General features: G+C 39.6%; 1 protein-coding gene across 2 annotated transcripts; it reads left to right on the top strand.

Moving 5' to 3' along the window:
- Positions 1-7: 7 nt before the first annotated feature.
- Positions 8-10,783, top strand: ube4a (ubiquitination factor E4A (UFD2 homolog, yeast)). Of its 2 annotated transcripts, none has more exons than XM_026924787.3 (20): positions 8-139; positions 625-794; positions 2,293-2,469; positions 2,847-2,959; positions 3,072-3,224; positions 4,968-5,127; positions 5,266-5,468; positions 5,587-5,778; positions 5,877-6,210; positions 6,302-6,428; positions 7,702-8,009; positions 8,139-8,271; positions 8,372-8,562; positions 8,665-8,765; positions 8,905-9,018; positions 9,177-9,351; positions 9,445-9,625; positions 9,714-9,861; positions 9,957-10,114; positions 10,232-10,783. In XM_026924787.3, the coding sequence occupies exons 2-20, from the start codon at positions 668-670 to the stop codon at positions 10,365-10,367; spliced, it is 3,231 nt and encodes a 1,076-aa protein (XP_026780588.1). In that variant the 5' UTR covers positions 8-139; positions 625-667; the 3' UTR covers positions 10,368-10,783. The 2 variants fall into 2 exon arrangements, with proteins under 2 accessions (XP_026780588.1, XP_026780589.1); XM_026924788.3 differs by having other exon boundaries at positions 86-241.
- The last annotated feature ends 690 nt before the right edge of the window (positions 10,784-11,473 follow it).

The following is an 11,473-nucleotide window of genomic DNA, read 5'->3' as shown; positions in this document are numbered from 1 at the left end:
AAACCAAAGCAAACTACTGATTGGTGACTGCAACACTACTGTCGCATCGTGATGACGTTTTACACAGTCGTGTTTATTCAGGAAAAGCAGTCATCTAACATATAGCGAGCAACATAACATTGCAAACAGCCCAGACTAGGTATGGCTTTTGCTTTGTTTGATATGTTTACGTTATATTATAAATAGTTAATGGCTATTTTCTACGCTTGTTAGCTGTTCTTTCTGCAACTGAGTGATAAATGTAAGTGTGTTCACTGACGTACTTGCATCAGGTTGCTATGCTAGCTAGCATGTAAGCCAGTTAGCTGCTAACTGTCCCGATAGCTTACTTGACAGCTAACATCTGTTCTGACATTAACTTTCAGCTTTATCTTTCGCTCCTTTGACGAGGACAAACGTAAAGTTTTACTGCTTATTGTTGTAGTAAACTCTATACGACATGACATGTCAGCTTTCTGAGCTGCATGTTATTAAACAGCAGTTAAAGTCCCCATGACATCAAGTGCTTCAAAGCATTTGTACCTGTCTCGTAGCGTTATGGACGATGAGGTGGTATAACTAGAAAAGCTAATACAACTGTACTGAGACATACGTAAATAAATGTTCTCACTCTTCCTCCTGCAGGCTGGTATTCAGCACATGTTGATGGAGTAGATGCTCCACTGAAATGACAGACCAGGGCAACAATAACCAGAACATCTCTCGAAACCCATTTGCTGCCCTTTTCAGTTCGCTTGCTGATGCAAAGCAGTTTGCATCAGGCCAAAAACTACAGCAGCAAGCTGAACCACCATGTAAGTTTCTGGGTTACAGATCTGTAATACAGTCAGCTCAAGAATTATTAGCACCCTTGATACAGATGGATAAAAACGTTATGAAAGAATGTCTTTATGGTTGAGTAGATTAATCTCATGCTGAAATCTAACCTGGGATTTTGTGCATGCGTGTGTGTGTGTGGATTTGGATGTATGTTTTGAATCATTTGTTCTGCTGGAAGATCCAACCATGACACACACACACAGCTTCTTGGCAGAGACAGCAAGATGTTAATTTAAAAATCTCCTGGTTTTCTTGGAGTCCAGATGTCACATAGAGATGGGCGATATAGACTTAAATCTATATCCGATATTTCGTGGTATTTTTTTGCAGTAACGATATAAATGACAATATGAAAATAGTAACATTCAACACTATCTTTCTGGTCAGAAGTCACATCAGCATACAGTTTTGAGAGCCGTCTGATTCATGTCTGATCCTCTGTATATGATATGAGCATTTCGTTATTTTATAGCCATTGTCCTATTTATGAAGGTGGAAACACTTTTGTCTCATAGCATTTGTGTATTCTCTAATCATCCCCATGTTGATGAATCTGGCCTCTGTGTTACCGCATATGTATACTCCAGTGACAGGACAGGAAATCCTGAATGACTGCTTAAGAAGTTATACACATCCAGGAGAGCTTAGTAAAATGTAAATGGGAACTTGTTTCAGTTATCTTCCTGATAAGAATTTCTAGGAGTACAATTGTATTTACTTTACTTAGAATAAATTAGAATTTACTTCAGGTTAGATTTCCTTCACATTTCAGTGTGAGATTAAGCTAATTATTTAAATCCAAAGAATTTTTTCCATATCAATTTTTTCCCCATCTTTAAGGGTGCCAATAATTCTGGAGCTGACTATATTATCAATCAGTGGTGTATAACATATATACATACAGTGGGGTCCAAATGTCTGAGCCCAAACTAAATATCTGCTATTTATTTCCCATTAAAACTGGAAATAAAAAGAAAGTTTTGAATTTTGAACAAAATGAATACAAATAAAAGAAATGCTCAACTGAATTGAATTCAAATGAATTTTCAAGATTCTGCACTATTTCTAAGTCAGTATTTAAATTTGTAATATTGACCATGGTAACTATTTTGTACAGAAGGTCAGATTTTCCTTGAGTTTCCTCCCTTTCATTGAAGCAAGAGTTCAGATGACATTTAGATGGATTTGCTCTAAAATGAATCATAAAGATTTACACCTACTTGTGAACATATCAAATTCTAAAATATTCTTTAAAAAAAAAAAAGATTGTATTTTTCACTCAGGTTATTGCTGATAATATACTTTGTAATGAAAATTTTTTTATTAAATTACAAAAGAATGCAAAATAATAGAAGGGTTTTCACTAGTGTTCTCAGACTATTGGATCCCTCTATATATCTCTATATCAGTCTATAAATGCATAATTATTCTCCTTATGATTTGTGTAATGTTATCTGTGTTGATGGCTTACAGCGGAAGAGTCTGGGGAGAGCCAGTCCGAGTCTGACAACTCGGTGTCAGACAGCATCGGGGACAATGATGACTCAGTGGCCGAGATCAGCCGCTCTTTCCGCTCGCGACAGGAACTCTGTGAGCAGCTCAATGTCAATCACATGATCCAGAGAATCTTCCTTATCACCCTGGACAACAGTGAGTGCTATAATGACTTCTCCATGTCCTCATCTCGGTTAATGATGTCAGTCCCACACGTTGTCTTTTTGTGTTTTAAGGCATTTGGTGACACTTGAGAAATGAGTCATAGACTGTAAGCAAAATGCCTTCATTTCTTTTAACTCCTTTCATGAGATCATAATGCTGCTTTCCAGAAGTAAGGAAAATGATGTCACCACTTTCTGTTAATGATCTCAGTCCTATCATTGACTTTCCTGATATTCTCACTCAGCTTCTGTCCCAACTTTGAATACCAGTCTTGCTCTTTATTCAAGTCAGTTTCAATTTCTGCACAGGCTTGTTCCTCACCACACCACTCACCATATTTATTCACTTCTCATTTTTATGGCCTTCAGGTGACCCTAGTCTTAGAAGTGGTAATGGCATCCCCTTGCGCTGTGTCTACCTTGAAGAGATGGCAGCTGACCTCGATGGCCAAGACTGGCTCGACATGGACACGATAGAGCAGGTGACGAACACAACCTGAACAGTGTTGAAAGAAAGCTGACCATTTCCAGAAATGGACTTCCTTGCTTGTGTTTTTGGAAAAAAGACTAATATGTGTCCACATGACCTCTCAGGCCATTTTCAGCAGGCTTCTTTTACTGGAGCCGGGTAACCACCTGATCTACATGACTTCTTGCAGCGTCGTGAACCTGTCAGCGGATCGTGATGCTGGGGAGAAACTAGCCATACCGTACCTTTATGCCTGCTACCAGAGAGCTAAGGAAGAGGTGGGTTACATTGATCAGATATCAATTCAGATCGGTCACAAGTGAAAATGTACATAAAAGTCTACTTTATAATGTCTCAAGCCACTGCATATGTCTGTATGGGGTCTCATGTTATCCTACAGTGATCTATAGTGCTATATACTGCAAAAGTTGGTACACTTCAGCACATGTTTTCAAAGTCCTTGTTTGTCGCTATCATCTGATCAAATGTTCAAGTAGTGATCTATGATGCCATGAGCTTTCCCACCAATTTTTCTTTGACCAACTGTCTGCTGCTGTTTTATTTCTCTCTCCACAGTTTGAAGCTACAAAAAAACACACGTTATGTTAGGCGCAATGTTATGTTTGATGTGGCCATGTTCTTACTTTATTTACAATGTGGATTTTGAGCCTTGTATTTGGGAGTGATGAACCTATACAGGAAGCTAGTAGCTAAACCACTAGAGCAGCGGGCCTGGTGGACCACGGTCCAAATGTGGACACAGCAAAGTATTTCAGCGGACTGAAGCGAGTACATGAAAAAATACTGTAGCACAGCAAATAAACGTACAATGTAAGGCCAAAAGTTTGTGGACACCTGACCATTACACCCATATCCGGGTCTTCCCCAAACTGTTGCCACAAATTTAGAAGCACACAATTGTATAGGATGTTCTTGTATGCTGCAGCCTTACAATTTCCCTTCACTAGAACTAAGAGGCCCAAACCTGGTCCAGCATGACAATGCCCCTGTGCACAAAGCAAGCTCCATGAAGACATGGTTTGCCAAAATTGGAGTGGAAGACCTCGAGTGGTCCTGAACTCAACCCCAGTGAACACCTTTTGGGATGAACTGGAACGCCAACTTCACACCAGGCCTCCTCGCCCAACATCAGTGCACAACCTCTTGTGCTCTTGTAGCTGAAGTCCCCACAGCCGCACTCCAAAATCTAGTGGAAAGCCTGCCCAGAAGAGTGGAGGTTATTATACCAACAAATGGGGGACTAAATCTGGAATGGGATGTTCAAAAAGCACATATGAGTTCGGTGGTCAGCTCTGCACAAACTTTTGGCCATATAGTGTATGAAAAACTGTCTGTAATTCAGCAGCTGTAGCAGATCCTCTGTTGTGCCTTATCCAATCACATGTGTTTATGTAAATTATTTAGCTGAAGACTGAAGATCACTGGACCAGAGAATTGCTACAGGGCTAGAGACGTTAAGCCAGAAAGGAACATTCTCACAGATTTTCATACATTTTTATTTTATTTACCCTCTCTGGTCTGATAAGCAAACTGATAACATGACTTACTTAAACAAAAAGTTGAATGGACAGAGAAGAAGGTTTATTCTACCTGTGTCAGATTTAAAACAGTGCCTCATGAGCTAGTTGAAAGGGTTAATGTGAAGCGCCATTACAAACAAAACTGCTTCAGATTGATGATTCTTATTTATAGCCATAATCAACCACTAATGGTTAAGCATAAAAGGAATCCCCCTCTCTGAAACACTTTAAATATATATATATTTATACTGAAATATTTATGTTTAAATATATGTTTAGCAATTCCAGCAGTGATTTGTTGTACTGCTTATCTAGACCTTTGTAAGCAACAAATTTTATGGAACTTTTAGTTCCATATTTTTCAAGATTTTAGTCGAATATCCCTGAACTAGAGCTCACACTGATACAATCTGTCATTTGAAGGGTCTACTTCCCAGTGTTAAAAAATAAATCAAATTTGTTTACAAAAAAATGCAACAGGTCACTAAAGTCCCAGAGAAGCTGCTGTCATATGCTGTGCGCTGTAAGAACCTGACAGTGTCCAATGCTCGCACAGTGCTGCTTACTCCAGAGATCTACATCAGCCAGAATGTGTATGAACAGCTACTTGACCTGCTGCTGGAGGCGGTTAACAGAGCCCGTAAGTCATCGCCATTACATAATCACTTCTGAGATGGGGAATTATATATATTTTCTTCTCTGCAAAAAATTCTTTTTTTTATATAAATAACTGCTTTTGTTGGTGTTCCTGTTTTTGTTTGTTGTTCAATATTTGCAGATATTGAGGAGGTGGTGGAATTTTTAGAGGAAGTTATCACTGGCCTTTTGGCTGACCAGGAAGTGCGAACTTTTGGGGAGGTTATGGTGCCAGTATTTGATATTATCCAGAGTCGTGTGAAAGACTTAGACCTCTGCCATCTGCTGCTTTATTCCTACTTGGAAATTCTAGTATACTTTAGTCGGCAAAAAGACATTGCAAAGGTTTGAGCTTTGTTTCACGTAATGTAATTCTGTAATAATAGAGAAAAACAGAGGACTTGAAATAGCTGACACAGCCTTATAAAGTTGTGAAAAATAGTCTAATAAGTCTTCTCTATAGGTTTTGGTGGAACACATTCAGCCCAAAGATCCTAATAATGGACTTCAGTATCAGAAGACTCTTCTGGGCACTATGTTAAATATATCTTGTCTGCTGAAAACCCCAGGGGTGGTGGAAAACCATGGCTTTTTCCTCAACCCTTCCCGCTCCAGCCCGCAGGAAATGAAGATTCAGGAATCTAATATCCACCAGGTGACAAACTGTTGCTTGTCCTTGAGCTCATGTGAGTGTGTTTGAGTAAAGAAATCAGAACCATTTTATATCTGTGTTTTGTCTATATCCTGTATTAGTTTATGGGCCAGTTTCATGACAAGTTGCATCAGATCCTGAAGAATCTGCTGCAGCAGTCAACAGAGACTCGTCACCTGCTGCTGTCATGGCTGGGCAACTGCCTGCAGGCCAACATGGGTCGTGCCAAAATCTGGGCCAACCAGATGCCCGAGATCTTCTTCCAGATGTACGCTTCGGATGCATTCTTCCTAAATCTAGGCGCTGCACTCCTCAAACTCTGCCAACCCTTCTGTCGCCCTCACTCTCCAAAACTCCTAACCTTTAACCCCACATACTGTGCTCTTACAGACTTGAGTGAGGAAGAGAGACGCAATAGGAATGTGCATGCCAGAGGTAGGATACCTGCCTTCCTTTCTGAGCATCACTCCTTCATTTTCTTATCAAATTTTAAAGCTTCAAACAAATTGCACACTTCCCTTTCCAGGGCTTGACAAAGAGACATGCCTGATTCCTGTTCCGCCTCAGCAAACAGTTGAATTTCCCCAGTCTTACAGCCTCCTCACAGAGAACCTGATCCTCACTCAGCTCACCCTGCACCTGGGCTTCCACAGGTCATTTCTGCTCTGTTACCTACACTCTCACCTACAAAAAAAGTTATTTACAGCCATAGAGATGAATTCTGAGTTAACAAGCTAAGCATAAAAGTTATGCTAATATTTATACTAGAAAAGTTCTGTGTGTTCAGAGTCAGGTTACGCACATGCTTAAGTCGATTTTCTCAGTGGCCCATTCAAATTATGCAAATAATCTGTCAAATGTCAAGTCAAATGTAACATAAAAGCAATTTAAAAATGAATAAAAAAGACTAATACAATGATAGACTGAGTAAATGAGAAGGTGGTAAGCCCTGGAATAAACATCTAATAGGAGTCTCCTGTATTACCATCATATTATATTGCTGCATGAATCGTCCTTGTTGTAATTATCACATTAATTACTGGTTTCAATTAACAATTAAGAAGTATCACATGACCAAGAGTGAGGTTATACTGAATATATTCTATATAACCACACAGTTACGAGTGCAATTTGTTTTTATACACCAGTTCTATAAACAAGAAATTAATTTGCGAGTGACATTTTGGACACAATATGGCCATATGGTTCTGTTTGTTTTTGCTCCACTTGAGGAAATAGATCCCGAAGAAGCTACACTCACTTTATAGCATGTCGGCTAGCTCATTAGCTAGCTCACATTGATTTGTACATTCCCATTAAAGGTGTTTCCAGTGAAATAGGCTTTCCTTCTTCCTTTTCATCTTCATCTGACAAGCTTTCATCTTTTATGTCAAAAGTTAAAGAAAGTATCATTTACCATGTCTGCTGATGATGTCGCCAACACTACTGTAGTAATGAGCAGCGTGATACACACACAGTGAAAAGTCCCAGTGAGGTTATATTAAATATAAGCACACGGAATGTCGCTCGACCAGTCAAATTAGTGGACCGTAACTAAGTGTTGTATAATATCGCTTACACCCTTGTTATTTGTCATCGTAATAAGTTGGCCAAAGTATTTACCTGCTATGCTTATAGTCCACTTTAATTTAATTCATATCTATACATAAAAAATTGATGGTGACATCTCTGATTAAGATACTGTCTCCTCCGATATGCAAAAAGCTTAAGCCTGAATACCAGTGTGTACAGTGTCTGCATTAAATTCTCACTGCACGTGTGTATGTCTACTCTACTGTAAATGCAGCCCATAGTCTGTTATTGTAAAGCTCTTTGCTTCAGAAAACAGCTTAAACAATTTTTTTGTTTTTTCCTAGCTTCCTTTAGTGATCCAAAAGAGACACTTATGTAAATTTCTCTGCACAGACTGCATGATCAGATGGTGAAAATGAACCAGTCGCTGCATCGGCTGCAGGGCACGTGGCGGGAGGCACAGCTCAGCGGAGGTCCGATGGCAGAGCAGCTAAGGGAACAATTTGAACGCCTCATGACTGTTTACCTGTCCACCAAGGCTGCTGCCACTCAGCCTGCCATGCTCCAGAACTGCCTCAATCTGCAGGCCTCCTGTGCCTCTCTGCTTGTACAACTCAGTCTGGGAAACCAGGGCCCTGAGCACATTCCCCTGTCCTTCCCTCTGCCTCCACTACAGAACAGCCTGCTCTGCTATGTGCCAGGTGATACAGCCCCTTATTAATAAGTCCACTATGTGTTGTCAAATATCTCTTAGAGGTGATTAGATATTTTATATGATTTGTTGTATTTCAGCATTCACCAAAGTATATTGGGCACGTGTGGTTTTGCAGAGTTTTTTGCTGAGAACATGGGCGATTTCTTCATATTCCTTCGGCGCTTTGCGGATGAGGTGCTGGAGTCTTCCACAGAAAACTTGGAGCAAGTCCTCAACTTCATCACGGTGTACATGGGAAATGTAGAGAGGTGTAGTAACCATTTTCTTTTACATTCTCTACGTGTGCTCATGTGTTATATGCTTGTTATAACATATGTAAACTCTTCAAATGTAACTATTTACTGACAGAATGAAAAATCCTCATTTGCGGGCAAAGCTGGCAGAGGTTTTGGAGGCTGTGATGCCACATATGGATACCGTGTCACCTGGCGCTCCCCAGCCCATTATGTTCCAGCGTCAGAGGGCATTCTGCTCCTACTGCCATGCACCTCGTCTAGCTGAGGCTCTCATCACTGTGTTTGTAGACATTGAGTTTACTGGTGAGTTTCAAGTTAGAATCACCTGTTTTTGCATTTGTAATGGTTTACACGTGTTCCCTGTTCACTGTCACTTGTAATGGCTTACCAGTGTTCTATCTTCAGGTGATCCTCACCAGTTTGAACAGAAGTTTAATTACAGAAGGCCCATGTACCCTATTCTGAAGTACATGTGGGGAGAGGAGAGCTATAGAGAGAGCATTAAGGTGCAAATATCCAAATAATAGATTCATTTTTGTGTATGCCACTTAAGGGTAGCAAAATTCATTAATTTTGATTTATGATTAACTGTGATTTGAAAAATCCCAAGTTAAAAAATTAAGATCACGCTTTGTGTCACTTTAGCATTTGGCGGATTTTGCATCTGAAAATCTAGAAGCCATGAATCCGCCACTCTTCTTGAGGTTTCTCAATCTGCTTATGAATGATGCCATTTTCTTACTAGATGAGGCCATACAGGTATGTGCTTCTAACTGTATATTATTTATATATGTACTGCACATTTGTAGTGCTGCTCAGGTGTCAGATGTTGATATCAATATAACTATGTGAAATGATTGTGTGATAAATCGAAGATTTATTTTGAACGATGTTCTCTTTGGGGTTTAACGCTTTAGTACCTGAGTAAGATCAAGCTCCTCCAGATAGAGCGGGACCGTGGTGAGTGGGAGGGTCTGGCCCCTGATGCCCGCCGAGAGAAGGAGTCCAGTCTGCAGATGTTCGGACAGCTGGCTCGCTTCCACAATATCATGTCAAATGAGACGATCGGCACCCTGGCTTTTCTGACATCTGGTAAGCTATATGGTGGTATTTTGTGTCTGTAAGGAATCTGAGCTGTTGTGATTTCATGTACCTGAATTTCTTCTTTCTTTTTATCTTACTCAGAAATCAAAGGCATCTTTGTTCATCCTTTCCTTGCTGAAAGAATCATCTCCATGCTCAATTACTTTTTGCAACACTTGGTGGGACCCAAGATGGGTGCTCTGAAAGTGAAAGACTTCAGTGAATTTGACTTCAAGCCTCAGCAGCTAGTGTCGGACATCTGTACTATTTACCTAAACTTGGGGTAGGCTCTTTTATGCATATTTAACATGTGTACATTTCCAACATCATCATCAAGGGCTTCAACTAAACTAAAGGTTTCTTCGGCACAGAGATGAGGAAAACTTCTGTGCCACAGTCCCAAAGGATGGGAGGTCATATTCCCCCACGCTTTTCTCTCAAACTGTTCGAGTCCTAAAGAAGATCAACAAACCTGGGGATATTATAGTGGCTTTCAGCCTCCTAGCAGATAAAATAAAGGTTTGATACATTATTTATTGGTCACCCAGCTGTATTATTATTGCTGTTGTTGTTTTCCTTAATGTCTAAATTCCTTAAGTCTTTGTATCGTAAAGTCTCTGGCAGATCGACATCAGCAGGAAGAGGAGACCTACTCAGATGCTCCAGATGAATTTTTGGATCCCATCATGTCAACACTGATGCTTGATCCTGTGCTTCTTCCTTCTTCCAATGTCACAGTCGACCGCTCAACAATAGCACGGCACTTGCTTAGGTGTGTGTGGGAGACACAACATCCTGTTTACAACATACGAACCCACACAATCATATACGTTCACATGATGTTAGTTTCTCAGGCTGATTTCTTTCTTGATCTCTTTTTTTTCTGTAGTGATCAGACAGATCCTTTCAACCGCAGTCCACTCACCATGGACCAGATCAGACCCAACGAGGAGCTCAAGCAACAGATCATGCAGTGGCTAGCTGAACATAAGCAGGGGGGCGTGCAGATGGGACCCAGTGGCTAACACACACACACACACACACACACACACACACACACACACACACCCAAAACCGCCAATCTCCTATCCACACACGCCTAAGCCACATAACACACAGGACACATTCATTCATTAGAGGAGCAACACACACATCTACTGACATGGTGTAATATTCTCTGTTAATGTCAGATATATTCAAATAACATACATCTGTCTAAAGTTGATCTAATTTACATCTGCTCAAACCCATTGTCAGTAGTGATATTAAGGCCTAAATGCGCAGCAAGCTTTTATATTGCTGCACTAAACGGTTCATAATACTTGCTGTCTTGCTTTCTGCCTTGTAAAGATTTTTTTTTTTCTTGCAGAAATTTATTTTGATTTGTGTGTACAGACAATATAAAGATCTTCAAAAAATAATTAAAAAAAACAAATAGTTACATAGATTTGTCCTCTATCTTTAAGAAAAACAAGTTTAATAAATTGAAACATTTTGGTTATGATAACTGTGATCAATTGAAACAGTATTGCCGTGCTATCCGATTTTCAACAGAAGTATAGAATTCTCATAAAACGGCTGTTTTATTGATTTACTGCAATGATCAAATTTCACACTGTTTTGTTTTAATGTTTGTGTAATCCTAATTATACCCCATATATGTTAAGTATAGACTTACACTTTAAATTCTAGAGTTTAGCTTTTTTGCTGGACAGAATGAAATTACAAACGAGTAATTGCATTTTTTTTCCCCCTGTTGCATTTGAATTGCGCATTTTACTACTTTTTTTTTTTCGCTCATTACAATTGAAGAAGTGCTTTTTTTTTTTAACTTGGTGCATGATCAGTTTTGTGTTACATTTTAATGACACTGTAATGATTTGATATTTGTAAATTGTCATCTCTGTGCATATTCCAGGAATTCCTTATGTTTGTAGCATTACTTCTTGAAACAACTGCGCATTTTCAGTTACTGTGGCTCATCATATACCAAACACAGAATGACCTCAGTGTGAAACTGAGAGACTGTAGATGTCCTCAATGGGTTGACCTTGTCCTCTAAAGAGAACTTTAAAGCTGACACCAAGTACTGTTCATCTTTCTTTTAATAGATGGTGCCCTTAAGAAAACT

The sequence above is a fragment of the Pangasianodon hypophthalmus genome, chromosome 14 (assembly GCF_027358585.1).
Source record: "Pangasianodon hypophthalmus isolate fPanHyp1 chromosome 14, fPanHyp1.pri, whole genome shotgun sequence".
NCBI classification, from domain to species: domain Eukaryota; kingdom Metazoa; phylum Chordata; class Actinopteri; order Siluriformes; family Pangasiidae; genus Pangasianodon; species Pangasianodon hypophthalmus.
Note: the sequence above shows the minus strand (reverse complement) of the source record. Positions and strands in the feature narration are given on the sequence as shown.